Source organism: Physeter macrocephalus, chromosome 5 (genome assembly GCF_002837175.3).
Source record: "Physeter macrocephalus isolate SW-GA chromosome 5, ASM283717v5, whole genome shotgun sequence".
In the NCBI taxonomy this organism is placed as follows: Eukaryota; Metazoa; Chordata; class Mammalia; order Artiodactyla; family Physeteridae; genus Physeter; species Physeter macrocephalus.
This window is the reverse complement of record NC_041218.1, coordinates 23,756,718-23,773,917: the sequence shown is the minus strand read 5'-3', so window position 1 is coordinate 23,773,917 and position 17,200 is coordinate 23,756,718. Positions and strand designations below refer to the sequence as shown.

At 49.7% G+C, this 17,200-nt stretch overlaps 2 protein-coding genes across 2 annotated transcripts in view; one reads left to right on the top strand and one right to left on the bottom strand.

Moving 5' to 3' along the window:
* Positions 1-10,470, bottom strand: part of OPN1SW (opsin 1, short wave sensitive) — a 20,866-nt gene extending 10,396 nt beyond the window's left edge. Inside the window, 4 exon segments of the mRNA XM_024132374.3 lie at positions 1,547-1,712; positions 2,020-2,188; positions 2,489-2,543; positions 2,545-10,470. Of these exon segments, the coding sequence (XP_023988142.1) occupies positions 1,547-1,712; positions 2,020-2,188; positions 2,489-2,543; positions 2,545-2,844 (690 nt within the window). The 5' untranslated portion in view covers positions 2,845-10,470.
* Positions 10,471-12,088: 1,618 nt separating this feature from the next.
* LOC102993353 (coiled-coil domain-containing protein 136) overlaps positions 12,089-17,200 on the top strand; it is a 15,201-nt gene continuing 10,089 nt past the window's right edge. The window contains exons 1-4 of the mRNA XM_028489781.2: positions 12,089-12,173; positions 12,946-13,053; positions 14,579-14,833; positions 14,917-14,991. Of these exons, the coding sequence (XP_028345582.1) occupies positions 12,116-12,173; positions 12,946-13,053; positions 14,579-14,833; positions 14,917-14,991 (496 nt within the window). The 5' untranslated portion in view covers positions 12,089-12,115. The remainder of the gene's footprint in view (positions 12,174-12,945; positions 13,054-14,578; positions 14,834-14,916; positions 14,992-17,200) is intronic.

Here is a 17,200-nt window from a genome sequence, read left to right as displayed (position 1 = left end):
GGGCTTCCCTGGTGGCGCAGTGGTTGAGAATCCGCCTGCCGATGCAGGGGACGTGGGTTCGTGCCCCGGTCCGGGAGGATCCCACATGCCGCGGAGCGGCTGGGCCTGTGAGCCAAGGCCGCTGAGGCTGCGCGTCCGGAGCCCGTTTTCCGCAACGGGAGGGGCCACAACAGTGAGAGGCCCCCGTACCGCAAAAAAAAAAAAAAAAATCAGATTAGCAACCAGAAGAGTTCATCTTCTCTAAGAGCCCCCGGTTGGTCTGTGGGAAGCAGTTTGAGTGAAGAAGGTCTGCAATTGGCTCTGGGTATTCCTCAAGGCTGGACAAGTGTGAGTGGCCTTTGCTATCACTGTAGTTTTCCTATTTTTTTTTTTCCTTACTTAAAATGAGTGCTACTCTGTCTTTTAGAATGTAAATTTCATAAAGAGCTGGCCATATCGTGGGTACTCAATGAATGAATCAACTTCAAGATAAAATAAAATAATATTAAATTAAATTAAAAAAAAAGTGTTACTCACATTCCTGAGTTTCAAACTCAAGTATCTAGTTGCATTTGGGTTCTCAGGTTCCATGAAATGTCCCCTCTCTCTAATGCTCTGCATGCAGTAGGACCTCCACTGATGCCGGTGGGCTGCCTGGCATAAGGTTCTTTTCCAGAATCAGCCTTGAACCCACCGGTAGGTAGATTTTCTAACATGGCTCCAATCCAGCCCCCACTTTTCACATGTAGGTTTATCCCGGGAATCAACGGTGCAGAGTACAGTCAGTGCTGCTTGCATTTAGCTACCTCATCTCTCCTGGCTCACTTAGGAAGCATCTCACTTCTGTTTATCTCAAATTCAGCTTCTCTACTTCTGTTAGTCACAGCAATTCCCCAAACGTGGTTGGCAAAGAGCTGTGGGACTGAGGTATCAGGCCTGTTGTTTCCAACTCTTGTGAGGTTCTGAGATGAGGTTTGTTTGATTTTCTTTTTAGAGCTTCGTTCACCTAGGAGATGTTAATTTCTCAGAACTGGAATGCACTTTTCCTCTCAGGTAAAATCTTATCTAGAGAGAAGCCACTAATTGCAAAATTAAACAGTGGTTATTATTTTCCACTGATGGCAAAGCCCGCACTTTATTTTTTTATTTTTTTGCGGTATGCGGGCCTCCCCCTGCTGTGGCCTCTCCCGTTGCGGAGCACAGGCTCCGGACGCGCAGGCTCAGCGGCCATGGCTCACGGGCCCAGCCGCTCCGCGGCATGTGGGATCCTCCCGGACCGGGGCGCGAACCCGGTTCCCCTGCATCGGCAGGCGGACGCGCAACCACTGCGCCACCAGGGAAGCCCCAACATGCATCTCTTGATATACCTGAGCAGGGATGACTCCACCTTATTCTTCATTCCATTTCATCATCTCCCTGTCCCCACTTCCTTCACTGCTTTTTGATACCCCTCTACCTGACTGTGGACATTTCCAAATGTGTTATGTTCTAGAGCACTTACCTGCTCTGCCCTCTCACCTAGAGCCTTGTGATCCCTTCCTCCCTGAGCCTCACGAAAGGCACTCACAGCTCTGAAGACCTCCAGCAGCTGAGAGTAGGAGAAGCAGATGAGGGAGAGAGGCGCAATGTAGCAGAAAATGAAGAGAAACCAGGTATAGTACTCGCTGTAATATTTGGTGCCCACGGTGTACCAGTCGGGACCACAGGAACACTGAAGACCCTCGGGGACGAACCTGCAAGGGACCAAGCACTTGCTCACTGTGAGGCTCAATTAGTAGAGAGGGAGCTGAGATTCTTGGGTTGTGTTCTCCACTTAGAACCCAGAGTGACTTCAGGCAGTGGGTATTTTCTGTCCTCACCAGCAAGCCTTTAGCAATTGCAACTGCAGGGTAAAGTTTAGCACTTGTCTCCCACAGCCCTTTCCCTTATTTATTCCACCAGCTCTTTAAAAATTAGAGGTCAAAGACTATACCCAACTCTCTTCCCGCCCTCGCAACCTGAGCTTCTAGCTAAGTCAGCACAACGGCCCCGCACTCTCACCGGCTCCAGCCAAAGAAGGGTGGGATGGAGACAGCAATACCAATGGTCCAGGTGGCCAGGACCACCATCAGTGCGTGCTTGGAGCTGAAGCGGAAGTTGCCGAAGGGCTTACAGATGATGATGTAGCGCTCAAAGACCAAGAAGGCCAGTGACCAGCCTGTCACCAGACCTGTGATGAAATGTGAGGGTAAGAGGGTAAGCAGCCCCACTCATCCTGGCAGGCAGAGTGGAATACAGATGGGGTGGAGAAAGCACAGGGAGGGAAGGTTGGAGTGGTGAGTGAAGTAGAGTTTGGGACTCGGTCAAACTTCTAGTCCGGGTGGCTTTATATCTCAGTATTCAAAAGAGCACCAAACTTGTATCCCCCAGACTCCTCTTTGGGGCCCACTCTCACCCAACGGCCTGGCCCCTGGTTCCAATCATGGAGCGGTGTCCTTTGCCTCCCTCCAGCCCCCTTCTCCTGCAATACCTGCTGTACAGCCCAGGAAGGCCCCCAGAGCACAAACGTGGCAGCCGAAGACAAAAGTATCCATGACAGCTGGTGATGAAGACGACAAAGACAGAGAAGATGCAGTAGATGAAGCCCCCCAGGGATACATTGACCAGAATGCAGTTGAGTGGCTGCCGCAACTTTCTGTAGCGCAGCGTGACCACCAGCGCTGTGGCATTGAGGGGCGTCCCTACAAAGAAGACAAAGCCCGTGAAGGCTGCCTGGAGGTGGGAGGCCCAGACAGGGGCGAGGTGGTACTGAGGCCCATACCACGGCCCCACCAAGGAGATGTCCTTGAACAGAAAAAACTCCTCCTCCTCGGACATCTTGCTCATGGGATGTCCGCCACCCCCTCTGATTCCTCTTATAGATCATCCTCCCGCCACCACTTCTCCCTGATCCTGCCAAAGAACCTCTCCTCCAAAGCCACGTTGGAGCTCCCTGAAAGATCAGTACTGATCCTAAGCCTCCTAAGGACAAAGTTTGGGATTAAAGCCCCTGAGCCCCCCCCTAAACCTTTTGTGGCCCCAAAGCCAATTGTATGTTCTTCAGAGGATAAAAGATTGGGCTCCAAGAATCCGGACATGCAATGCTCAGGTGCTGGAATGAATAGGAGTGGGCTCCTTAGGGCCTGGGAGATGCTGACCCATATTTAATGAAGACCCTCCATCGCTTTTTTTTCGCTTTGAGTGGACCTATGGAAGGCACCCTTCTTTGACTTCAGGCACTACTATATCCCTGTAGGTGTTTATACCCCATCTGCCCCTTTGTGGAAGGTGCCCCCTAAGTGCCCCTCTCCAGGGATCTTGGGCTCACAGCCAGCCTGGGAAGCAGCCTCAGGCTGCAAGGAAGGGGCGGGGAATGGAGAGTTCCCTGGAGCACCTTAGTAACAGCCTTCATAGAACAGTTCAGGGGCAACTCGACAATGCCTAGAGGTCTAAGGCATCCCAGGCTGCCAGTTTCTTCATGGTGAGTCTACCCAGAGAGGGTACCTTTCCTACTCAGACCTCCCCCAGCCAGGTCGAGGTTAGTTTGCTCACTGCCCCTCTCACGCCATGTTCACACCTGCGCCTGCCCTTAGCTCAGCGGTGCCCCAGCGGCCAGTCATCCTGTCTGCTCATCCGAGACCTGCCCAGTGAATTACATAATTCGCTGTCCAGAAAGTCAACACAAACCAACTGTTCTTCAGATTATGACAGACAAGAATGGGGTTTCACAAAGGAGACATCGGTGTGATATAGTAAACGATGTCCTCCTCAACAGCATTCCTGAATAGCACAACAACCAGTTTCACAGGATTGTGTCTCCTGCAGACTGTTACCCTCGATATGGGCTCCACACAAAGCACGATTCAGTACTGGGCATAAACCAGAACCATTCGGCTGGGGGCCAAATACCAGCTCTGCCAGGCTACTCTAATCCAGAGGACATTTCAACTCTCTAGAGGCTTGAAAGGCATTATTCCCTAGCCTCTCTAATCATTGCTTCTCCCTGCTTAGTTTTTTATCAAGTGGATTTCTGTTACAAGTGGATTGTATATGCCTGGGGCTCAAAATTCAAAAAGTACAAAAGAATATACAGTGAAAAATACATTTCTTTCCCACCCAGGCTCCCGGTTCCCCTCTCCAGAAGCAACCAGTGTTCACTCTTTGCTGTGTTTTTGATGCGTAGGATGAAATGATGTGTTGAGCTTGAAATGTGTTATGACAATGTTGTCTGTTAAATACTGACGGGTCAGACTCTCCAGACAAGCGGTGAGATAAGGGAAAGTTCTACATGCTCTTGTGAAAATGAGGAATCGTCCAAGGATTTGCCTGAATGAATGCCATCCTCACGACGCCTGGGAGGAAAGAGCAGAACCCCCACCCGCCCCACCCAAGGTACAGCCATGACTCTTCCTAGAGAATTTCATCTGCTGGCTTTGAAATACAGAGACAAATGAACCACTGAGGGCCTAAACTCCTACGGCCTAGATCAAGGCCACAGTAATTTTAGCCTGGAAAACAATGCATGGTAGATGGCACTCCTCTCCCCGACCCTGTTACCCTGGAGGCATTTGGAGGTGTGTGGGATGGGAGGGGGGTGTTTTATGGCTGTTGGCAAAGAAGGGATTACTGGTATTGAGTGGGCAGGACGCTGCTCTAGACAGGCCACGCTGAGAATGATCCTGCCTCAAATTCCAATAGTACCCCAGAGAGAAGCACTGGCTGGGACCCAATCCCGGTCTCAGCCCTGAAACATTCTCAGCAAAGTCCCCCTGGCGCCCTTGCTTGGAGCCATCTCCCTCCTTGGCACACCCAGTGAGAGAAACAATTAGGAAATGTGTTCTGAGGTAATGGAATGATGCGTTGAGTGGCTTTTATTTATAAGCCAGTTTAAAGCTGGGGAACAGCTACCCAAAAAAGTCCCTTTGGTTTGAGAATAGATGAGCTGTTGCTTTTCTCTCTGGCCATGATTGGTTAGTGGAGCCAGTCATCTGGTCCAGACACTCCTGGATGGGGATAATAAACCTTCATCCCCTGGGTACAAAGGAATGTTAGCCAATATGTTCTCTAAAGCGAGGGCCATTCTTCCCCGTATCCAACAGACGTGTTGGTTTATTAGGAAGCCTGCTTTTGCATGGATGGTGGGAGGGTTTCTTTAGGCTTATGGCTTTTACCTCGAGCCAAGTAATGAAGATCCACCTGAATATCTGTTGCCCCTGGTGGTTTTTTGGTGCACACTCCTGGCTTGCTTTCTTTCCCTCATTCACGCATTCATTTATTCCACAGACATTTGCTAAGAGATGCCTACAACAGCAGTTGTGCTGTGAGGATGAAATGAGATTAATCTGGTAGAGTGCTTACCTAAGGCCAGGTACACAGAAATGCTTGGGAGTTGTTTGTTTTGTCAGCAGGATTGCCAAGTGCCAGACACAAGGCTGGATCCAAAGGTCAATAAGACAGATCTCTGTCCCCGCAGAAGCTCCCAGCCTCCTAGAGGGGACCCCACCCCCAGAGGCAAAGGGTCCCGGAGGTGTGATGGATGTGGTACAGTGGCAGCACAAAAGAGAGAGCCAGACAGAGCCTACTGGGTCTCCTACAAGGCCCCAGTTTCTGAGGTGTGACCTCCCCCCTCACTCTCATTTGGGGAATCCCAGCCTGAAGAACCCCACCCAGGCCACCCTTAGCCGATCGGCAGGCTCTTCCCTGAAGCTTCCCTGCGGGGGATGAACAGGGCAGGCTGGGGTGAGGGAGGAAGTGTGGGTATTTACAGGATGTATTCCCATCTCTGGTTTTCTAGAAAGTCTGGGTAGCAGTGTGTATCGCATTTAAAACAGGCTTTGGATTCAGATAAACGTGATTCGTATAAGCTGAATTTGAGCACGTTTCTTTTTCTTACAGTGGGGTGACAGCTGTCTCCCAAGGCTGTTATGAGGTTAAGTAAGATCTGTGAAGCACAGATCACACTGCTTAGTCCACAGTAAGCATTAAGTGGCAGCTTTCCTCTCATGTATTTTCTCCTTGCCCTCATGTTGCCATCATAATAACCCCTTTCCTTTGTACAGCACTTTACAGTTTGCAGAGTGCTTTCACATACGTTTTCTCACCTGATCCTCAAACTACCATGTAAGGCAGACAGGGCAGGTGTTACTTCCCCACCTGACAGATGAAGAAACTGAGTAATTTAGCAAATATCACCTAGTCAAGGGTGATCTGGGACAGACTTCTTAGTCCTCACCTAGGAGGCAGATGAGTTTGGAGGATTTTTTCTGGTGGTCTGATCATGAGGTAAGAAAGAAGAGTGGTTCTTCATGGGTGCAGGAGATGCCAGGCAGGCCCCCTCAGCCCTGGGGTTCCCGGAAGGCGGGCCGGCTGGAGACTGGCTCCCTCCCTGCCCTTCCCCAGCAGCACCCCACGAACTCCACTTGGCAGCCCTGCGGGAGAACTGGATGGTCACGGGGAAGATGGGACCTTGCCTAATCACTGTGTGGCTCCACAGTGGGCCAGGGAGGAGCGGAGAGGGCCGAGGGGCAAAGCCTGCTGGAGTGCAGCCGACCTGGGCTGGGAGCCAGCCTGGACGGAGAAGACAGGCCCTTCTAGGAACCACAAACTGCGGCTACGGCTGATGTGGCAAAGAAGACACAAGAGGCAAAGAGTAACCCTCAGTGGCTCTTTGGTCTAGGGCTATGATTCTCACTCAGGGTGCAAGAGGTCCCGGGTTCAAATCCCAGACGAGCTCTACTTTTCCTGGATTTTTCTTTTTTTCTGTTCCCCTTTCCCCGCCACACAAGTATACATTGCCTGCCCTTTCTCAAGATGAAGCAGAGATGACCCGGTGGTGAGTGAATAAAGGACCCTGAAGACAAGCTGCCAGTCAGTCTTCCCATTAGCCATGGCCTGTATATACCCCATTATTTCCGCTGAGGCCAAGCCGAGCAGAAGGGGATTGGCATAGCTCCAGGAGCTGAACCTGAGAAGGTAGAGCCAAAGGGTTGCCTCGTGTTAGGCAGAAAGCCTCTCAGAGAGCCTCAGATAAAGAGCGGGTGGTCAGAACAATCAGGGCCTGAGCTGGAGGTCAAGAAAAGGCAAACTCTCCATGTAAAACCCAAGCTATGAAATGCATTGGCTTCAAAGTCCAAAAACTAGGAATAAAGTTAGAATTCTGAGTCTCAGCTTTCCTCTTGGTAAAATGGGAACAATAATATTCATTTCTTAAAGTTGAGAGGATTAAATCAGAAACTGTACGAAAACACTTTGCAAACTATAACGCACCTTACAGACATAGGGATTGTTAGGAATACTACTAAAGATAAAGAGAATCTGGAAAGGAAATTCTGACTACATGACAAACTGAACTAATGTAGTTTTTCTTCACCCAGTGTCCCCTAAAACACACACAGAAATACTACATGAAACAGAATTTAAAAACTAACATATGAACAATGGCAAAATTGGTTTAAAAAGGGAAATTCCCAGATATCAGAATTAAAGAAAGACTATAAAACTAAACAAAGAAGGAGGAGGAGAAGAAGAAGGAGGGACTATCACAGTAGCCCATGGTTCATTTCAGACACAGATCACAGACATATACCAGGGACATGGAGATGTGTTCTAATGCTTTCAGTTATAGGCTCTGTGCCCTCAGCCCACCAGAGACAAAGAGCTGCGACTGAACCCCCTGCATAAAGCTCAGAACATCAAAGATCTACCTTATCCATGGAAAGAAGACTAAAATGGCACATGCCAGTCCAATGAAGCAGAGAAAAGGGTTGGAAATCCAAGTCAACCCTGAGAAATTGAAGTCTGAGCCTGAGAAAATGCTTGTGTTGCATCTGGATTTATGTTATTTGCATGATGCTGAATCCTCAAGCAGAGAAATTAAATATAAACCTGGTTTAGGACAACTTGAAATCCCTAGGAATACCACACAGCCTCACAGAAGCAAGAAAGAGCTCTCCAAGACTGTTTTCATACCCCAAGGTATATGGGAGTCTCACTAAAAAGTGACAAATCAAAAACACCTACTGAAGAAGAACAATAAAAATCTTATAAACTAGACAAGAAAGCAATCCACCTAAGGAAGACTCAGCAGACACAACAAACAGGACAATTAACACTCCAAGAACTGTGCATGATAGAACAACATGACAAGCACTGTGTAATAAGTATTCTTAAAAGTGTTAAAGATTAAAGACAAGAAAGTAAACCATAATGAAAATATTGTACTGTGAAAAAAAAAAGCAGCTCATTGAGGGAAAAAAAAATTAGGAAATGGAAGACATACCATTGAAGACTCAAGACATTAAACAGTAGACTAGACCCAGCTGGAAAGAGAATTAGTGAAGTGGAAGATAAAGCTGATGAAATTGTTCAAAATATGGGGGGAAAGGGGAAAATAATGAGATAGAAAATATGAAAGAATAGTAAAAAGACATGAGGAAAAGAATATGCCTATTACACCATCACACTGAATATACATATACATATATTTTCCTGAAAGAGAGAGAATGAGGGAAATGTATGGGTTGGCCAAAAAGTTCGTTTGAACTTTTTGGCCAACCCAATAATATTCCAAGAGATAATGACTGATAATTTTCCAAACTAAAAGAAAGACACAGTCCTCAGATTGAGAACTGAGCTTATAAACACATTGTGGTGAAACTGGAGAATACTGAAGAGAAAAAGAAAAATCTTAAAAGCAACAAAAAATAAAAAAAATTTAAAAACTTGTTTGCCTAGAGAGACAATTATATTGGCAGCTGACTTCTTATTAGCAGCAAAAGATTATAGACAAAAATAGAATATCTTCAAAAGTCTAAAAGAATTGTCAACCTAAAATTTTAGGCCCACTAAATTTCCATTTAAGTGTTGTGAAATAAAGACCTTTTAAGACAAAGACTGAGAATGTTTACCACTCAAAGACTTTCACTGAAATGCTACCAAAGGATATACTTCATATGAAGGAAACTGAAATAAGAAGGAAGGAATGAAATGCAAGAAGGAATGGTGAGCAAAGAAATTTATAAATATGTTAGTCAATCTAAAAAAGCATTGAGGGACTTCCCTGGCGGTCCAGTGGTTAAGACTTTGCCTTCCAATACAGCGGGTGTGGGTTCGGCCCCTGGTCAGGGAGCTAAGATCCCACATGCCTCATGGTCAAAAAACCAAAACAGAAGCAATATTGTAACAAACTCAATAAAGACTTTAAAAATGGTCCACATAAAAAAAAATCTTAAAAAAATTTTTTTTAATTAAAAAATAAAATAAAAAAGCATTGACAGCCACTGTTAGTGGAGTAAAAATCAGTTCAGCTGCTTTATAGAGCAATTTGGCAATACCTAGTAAAGTTTAAGGTGCACATATTCTATGACCCAGAAATTCTACTTCTAGGTATCTACCTTAGAGATGTGCTTACATATATGCCAAGGAGGCATGCACAGCACTGTCCATCACAGCATTGTTTACAATATGGAATATTGGAAATATCCCAAATGCTCATTAGCAGAAGAATGGATAAATCAATTGTGGTATATTCAAACAATGGAACAGAATTCAGCAGTTAAAATTCATGAACTAGAGCTATATGAAACAGCATGAATAAATGTAAAAAGAAAAAAAAGTTAAGGAAAAAAGAAAGTTTGCAGAAGAATGTGTATAATATACTGTACTTTTTGCATCTTTAAAAGATTAACTTTTTTTTTCTTTTTAATGAAAGAATCTAGGCGTTTAGAAATAAGGTTAAAGGGGGATAAATGGCTGCATCAGTCCTCAGAGAGGATGATCTGCTGGGATGGGATTAGGAGGGAGGCGGAATCCTGGGTCCATGGATTACAAGGATTAATTCAGATTATCCCCCTAAACTGATCACCTGGCTGGCATCCCCACCACTTCTAGCCCTTCAGAAATGCATCCCTGGACCACAGTCCACTTCCCCCCCATACCTGCTAAGCCCTTTCCTCTAGCCTCATATCTTCATTCTCACCCTCAACCCAGTACTGGTCTGGGTTTTACTCATATTTGGGTCCTGAGAATAGACTGGTTCAGATCTCCTCTGAATGCTCCTCAAATCAAGGGTGAATCGTGACCTGCACCCCTGGAGCCAGGGAGAGATTACTCCTAATACTCTGGATGAGAGCTCCCTGAGGACAGCTTGGACCCCTGGATGTTACAGTTGACAACTTCCTCCCCTGTCCCTCCCTCCATTAGCCAAGAGGTCAGCAGTCAAGGTCTGCTATCTGACCCTGCTGGTTCAGTCAGGACCAGAAGGAGCTGTGCTGGGACGGAACAAACAGCCACTCTGCTTCCAACATTAGACTCTGTCATTCCCAGGAGCCCTATGCCCTCCACCCTCCTAACGCCAACCCCTTTCCATCATCCCTGACAGTTGCCCTGCTCCCCAAGTCTGGACAGGCCTGGAAAGGGTCTGGGTGGGCTTGCTCAACAGTCTTTCCCCCCAATCACCTTAACCACAGCGTCTGGAGTGGAGCCCTGTCCTCTGGGGAGCAAACGAAACATCTTGATCTGTGCTCACCATCTCTCAGAGCACATACGAGGCTGGGGGTATGAGAGGGAAGAAGAAAGGTAAGGAGAGAGAGACAGAGAGAGGCTTAGAAGCAACATTATGGTTAATAGGCAACATTGAACTCCTTAAGTGTGAGATCACATGTTAAAATAAGCAGAGCATTGACTGTGTTGTTGGGAGATTTACCTTTACTTATTTATTCTACGTGTAAAGGACTTTGTCAGATGCTGGAGATACAAAAAATGACTAAGATAAGTTCCCAGTCTTCAAGAAACTGGGCAGACAGAACATTAAAAACCTGACCTTGACAACCCAGAGGGACTGGTGCTGCCCTAGAGAGAAGGACAGGGCAGAGCACAGCAGGGGCATATAATGGGGTTGGAGTGGGGCGTCAGGAACAGCTGCTTAGAGATGACTCCCCACTGAGTGCTGAAGGATAAGTAGGGGATGTCCAGGCAAAGAAGGGCTCCCTTCTGAGGAATATAGAGGGCTTGTGAACCTGGGAGACTGGGGGGGGTGACACTGACAATATATGCCCAATGACCTTGTGAGTGGATGCACAAGAGAAGGGATTGGTGTGTGCCCCTGGCTTAGGAATCTCCCAATGCTTTTCTGGATGTGCTGGGGCGCCCCGGTTCCCAAGTGTACCTCCCACCCCCTTTTTTTTTTTCCTGGCTGAGACCTGCAGAGATGTGAGAACAATTGCTTCGTCAAGATCTGGCATACGGTAGACGTTCCTTGAATGAATGATGAAATGAGTGAAATAAGCCCTCTGAGCTTTCACATCTCCCTTCCATGAGAGTGAAAATCAGCAGTGCCCACTCTGAGCAGGCTACAGGGGCAGGTTGAGTGAGGGTCATGGCTCGCAGCCCAGCGGGCATGGGGCCAGGTGGGAAGGCAGGCGGTGGAGAAAAGCGCTCTTCGGACACTAAGGACTGCGTAGGGCCACGGAGCGGCCCCTCTTAAGAGGGTCCCTGCTTTTGGCTTGGTGGACGCGCGGGGACAGCAGAGGGCTCAGGGCCCGGAGGTTCGAGTATCCTGGCCTTGGTTTCCCTCCTCCTGCCCTCACGCAGCTCTGAGGCTGGGGCCGGCGGCCCGGGGTCCGCGCTTACTGCCGAGCTGGGCGGCAGCGCCGACCTGCTCCGTAGGAAGCGAAGGGAGTTGTAAGCATCCGTGCTTTTGGAGAAAACAGGCCGGGAGGATTTGTCCATCCTTGTGGTTTTCCTCCCCCATCACCGAGCGGGACGGGGCCCTGACACATGGCGCAGAGCGGTCTCCCCGCTCAGCCAACTGCCAGTAGGACCCACTGCCAGACCAGGGGATCTGGTCGCTCCCTCGGCGCGGGCCTTGGGGCGTGTCGGGGGACACGCTCGCTCGGCCTCCCGGCACCCTCCCGCCGGCACGGGGTCCGGGAGCTCCGGTGGTGCGCCGGCTTCCGGGCGGCGGCGGGGGAGGTGTCAGGTGTCCCGGCCAGGCCCCGCCCCCTCGGCCGGCCCGCCCTCCCTTCCCCTGAGCATCCGGCTCCGGTCCCCGGCCTCGCGGAGGCGGCGGCGGCGGCAGCGGCGTCGTCTGCTCCGGGCAGCGGCGGCGGCGCGAGCGGCCATGGAGGCGGGCGCCGGGGCCGGCGCGGGCGCCGCGGGCTGGAGCTGCTCGGGCCCAGGTCAGAGCGCCCCTCCCTCACCACTCCATCGCCGCTCCTTCCTCTTCTCCATCTCTCCTCCCTCCAGACCCCCACGTCCTCTGCCCCCTCTGCTGCTCCCCACCTTTACGTCCTAAGTCTTCCTCCCTCCATCTCGCCTCCCACCCAGGCCCGGTCTCCATCTTTCCGGGCTGGGTCTTCCCCACACCGGCCGCATCCTCCCTGGCAGTCCCTCCCCTGAGCCCTCTCAGTCTCGTCTCTCCAGACCAACGGTGCTTCCAGCCCTGGGGGCTCCAGACCCTGCACCCGTTCGGACCCCCAACTATTCTGAGTGCGGGGCGGGGGTGGGGTGGACGAAGTCCAAGGAGAGAATGTAGGGGAGGGGAGCGGCTCCAGCGCAGAGCCCCTTCCCACACGAGCCCTGCCCTCCATCAACCCCTTCCCCTTCCACCTCACCCTTTCAGCCTCTTCTGTGCTGGATCGCGCCCTCTGCCATCCCCGCCCGTCTCCCCCATGTCCCCTCTGGGCTAAAGAGACACACACACTTTCTGCCTGTGCAAGGGAGAGGAGCCTGGAACGGGGGTGCAGGAGAGGTTGGGCAGTGCAGGGCGGTGTCTCCGTAGGCCCAGCTTGAGGGGCGGCCTGGGGAGGCTCCTGGCAGAGTGAGCCTAATACTTCCACCGGGATGAAAAACCCAGGGCTCCAAAGGGCTAGAAGGTGTGTCCCTTCCCCCGCTCCAGCTGCGCCCCAGCCGCGCCTCCCATCCCACGATCCCTCCTCTCCCTTCTCACAGGACCCACAGTGACCACTTCAGGCTCCTGCGAGGTGTCAGAGGGTTGTGAGAGGAAGAAAGGCCAACGCTGGGGGTCCCTGGAACGGCGGGGGATGCAAGCTATGGAGGGTGAGTTTTCCCAAAAAGCTTTCTTTCCATCCCCCTCACCCAGTTTCCCTTCACTTCTCCTTCCTCCCTCTGACCCCCAAAACTCTGAGCCAAGACACAGCCCTTCCCCCCAGCTCAGCTCAGCCCCCTCCACCCGTCCTCAGGGCTCAGGCCTTGAGGGAAGTTCAGGGTACATCCCTTTGGAGTCCTAATCACCAGCTAGCCAGGTTGTGTGTCCCGGGGGAGCTGCCAGACAGAGAAAGAGGCCCGGTTGGACAGAGCTTTGAAGCAGCCTGTCAGCAGGGGGTTTGTTCTCACTGCCTCCAGACCCAGATCCCAAGCTGTCTCTTATTTTGAAAAGCAGGGAAGTGAGCACGTGAATTGTCTTTCTGGTGCCACCACCACTAACTTCAAATGGAAGCCTTGTGGCTTTGGTTCTCTAGGCTATCTTACCGCCTGAAAGAGGGAGCCTGGGAGCGGGGCCGGTGAGAAGTCCAACCTCCCAACACACATGTATCCCCACCAACACCAGGAGCCTGGAAGGATCCTGGTCCTGTTTCCAGGACTTCCTGTGAAGGGTCCCTATGCACACTCAATATGGACAATCCTGCTCCCCCAAGGGGGACAGAGGATGCAAGGGGTCCCAGATGAACCTTAGGCTGTGGTTATTGGACAAAGATCAGAGATTCCACATTTTAAAACAAAGCAAACTATTACCATCCAGATACGATTTTCTATTTAGAGGAACTGCATTGCAGCAAAGGAGAGCGTGCTCGCCAGCCAGAGGCTGAGGACTAGCACACCCCAGCTTCTTAACGCGTTAAAATGTCAGGCTATCTTTTACACCCAAGTACAACCTATGACTTCCCCCTTAAAACTGCCTTGTGGTCAGCAGGGTGATCTCCTGACACTCAGCAGGGAAAAGAAGAGTTGACCTGGTAGAAAATTCCAAAAAGGCTATTCGATAGAATATATTTGAAAGGGCCCCAGTGTTTGTCCAATAAAACATTTAGAGTCATTTCATTCAGATGTTCTCTTTCTCTACCTACTGACAGGCAACCCTTTCTTATTATGGGAAGGCTAATTTCTCACAAGCCACCCGGATCATTTGTAAACTTTGTACAAACCCCCAAACTATAATTCTTGCCCTATTTGGCTTAAAGATACACCCAGTGTCTGAATTCTTTCTTGACTACTTGTCCTGCTACCCAGAGACGAGGATGGAAGAAGCAGGTATCCTTGTGCCAGCTTCACATGGCTGAGCCAGCACCTGGCTGCCCAGTCTGCCTGAAGGCAGTACTTGGAGGCCACCAGGGGCAACATTGGTCCAGAAAGGGCCCGTGAGGGGGTGGGCTACCTCCATACTTGACTCTCACACCTGAGGGCTCCTCATGCATGCACGTCCTGCCCAGGGGCTCCCTGGGGGACACCAGGTGGCACTATTATACCATCTCTGCCCTGGGACAGTGAGTTGGAGGGCCCTCTAAGGACTGTGGAAAGGAAGTTGGCTCTTACTCGCTGGTTGTGGGGGGTGGGTCTCTCCTAGGGGAAGTGTTACTCCCAGCTCTCTACGAGGAGGAAGAGGAGGAGGAAGAAGAGGAAGAAGAGGTGGAAGAAGAGGATGATCAAGTGCAGAAAGGTGGCAGCGTGGGCTCCCTGTCGGTTGGCAAGCACCGGGGCCTGAGCCTCACGGAGACGGAGCTGGAGGAGCTGAGGGCTCAGGTGCTGCAGCTGGTGGCAGAGCTGGAGGAGACCCGGGAACTGGCAGGGCAGCACGAGGATGACTCGCTGGAGCTGCAGGGTGAGTGCCTGTGATGGGGCCGGAGGGCCTGGGCCCAAAGGCACTGAATCCCAGGCCTGATGCCAGCTTCCCCGTCACTGCAGGGCTCCTGGAGGATGAGCGGCTAGCCAGCGCCCAGCAGGCAGAGGTGTTCACCAAGCAGATTCAGCAGCTCCAAGGTAAATCCTAGCGCTCGGACTGGAGGGCAGGTGGTCATCCAAGTACTTTTTTCTTGAGGGTTTGGTTGAGGCATAGCAGACATAGCAGACCATCGGAACTGAATTCGGTACTTTCTCCTCATTTTCTTCTACTATTCTTGCTCTTTTCTCCTTGCCTCTCCATCCTCCTCTTTACCTAATTTTCTTTCTTTTTGCACCTCTGACTGGCTCTTCTGTTCCCCCTCCTTCACTTCCTTGCCTCCCATTTCACCCCCTTTCCGAGGCTTTCTCCTTTTTCTCTCCTCAGTCTCTCCCCCTCACACCTGCACCCCTTTTTCTTTGTTCTCCTGGTCAGTGCCACAGGTAGGTAGTCAAGGTTGAATTCTAAACCAGATTGCTTTTGCCTGTCCCTCCAAGGGCATCGTGGGAAGAGCAGTGAGCCAATGAGAAGTGACTGGAGGGGACTCTCTGCATCTTTTAAGGGAGGCAGATGAGAACGCTTCTTTTGCTCCCTAAGACCGAGCTGGTGGCCCCAAAAGCCCTTTCTTCTAACACTCACGTGCCTTTGTCTGGGAAGCAGCAAGGCAGTCGTCCCACATTCCACTGCGCCACCATATAAAGAGGCAGGTTTTGTTACATCTGTGGGCTTTTGGAAGGTTCCTGGGAGCTGTCCTAGAAAACTGCAGGGACTCTCCAGGGAGAACTGAGATCAAGCCAAAAGAGAAGTATAAATGGAAAAAAAAGGAAGGCCGGCAAGCAGGCCTGGAGAGGAGCAAGCCAAGGTGGGAGAGGAGGAGGGAAAGAGAAGGGAAAGAAGATGTAAGCAAAGGTAGATGCAGGAAAAGTAGACAATAAACAGGCTGAGGTGGGAGGGGAGGGGAAGGAGAGAAACTGCAGGAGCTATGTTCCTCAGGGAAAAGAGTGTGAGCATTGGTCTCAGGTCACCTAGATTCTTGAGCCCAGCTCTGCCACATAACAAGCTTTGTGATCTTGGGCAAGTCGCTTTTATCTCTCTGAGACTCAGTTCCTTAACTGTAAAATAGGGCTAATTTAAATGTTTTGTCAACCATTTATTGAGTGCCTATATACTTGGAGGACCAGCTATGAATGAGATAGACCAGATCCCTCCCCTAATGAAGAGTACATTCTAATGGGGAGAGGCAGAAAATAGACAAACACCACCAGTTCAGGTGGCAGTAAATGCTATGAAGAAAATATAACAATATGATATGGAGAGACGGGGTAAGATGGAAGTTTATTTTTGATAGGGTAGTTATAAAAGTCCTCTGAGAACAGGACATTTGAGCTAAGACCTGAATAATGAGGAAGATCTGAGGGACGTGCACACCAGGCAGATGAACCAGCAACTGCAAAAGGTCAGAGGCAAGAGTGAGTTTCATGTGTTTGAGGGACAGAACAAAGGCCATTGTGGCTGGAGCAAAGTGCATGTAGAGGACTTGGGTAAGAGAGAGTTCTGAGAAGCAGGCAGAGTTCAGATTACAGAGGGCCGTATAGGTCAGCTGAGAGGTTTGACTTTTATTCTTAGTATAGTGGAAAAACATGGGAGGGTATTAGCCAGGGCTGGAGGGATATGATCCACTTTACATTTTTATTTTTTATTTATTTTTAAAATAAATTTATTTATTTATTTTGGCTGCGTGGGGTCTTTTTTTTTTTTTTTTAACATCTTTATTGGAGTATAATTGCTTTACAATGGTGTGTTAGTTTCTGCTTTGCAACAAAGTTGAATCAGTTATACATATACATATGTTCCCATATCTCTTCCCTCTTGCGTCTCCCTCCCTCCCACCCTCCCCATCCCACCCCTCCAGGCGGTCACAAACCACCTAGCTGATCTCCCTGTGCCATGCGGCTGCTTCCCACCAGCTATCCACCCTACCTTTGGTAGTGTATATATGTCCATTCCACTCTCTCACTTTGTCACAGCTTATCCTTCCCCCTCCCCATGTCCTCAAGGCCATGCTCTAGTAGGTCTGTGTTTTATTCCCGTCCTACCTCTAGGCTCTTCATGACATTTTTTTTTTTCTTAGATTCCATATATATGTGTTAGCATACGGTATTTGTTTTTCTCCTTCTGACTTACTTCACTCTGTATGACAGACTCCAGGTCCATCCACCTCACTACAAATAACTCAGTTTCATTTCTTTTTATGGCTGAGTAATATTCCATTGTATATATGTGCCACATCTTCTTTATCCATTCATCTGT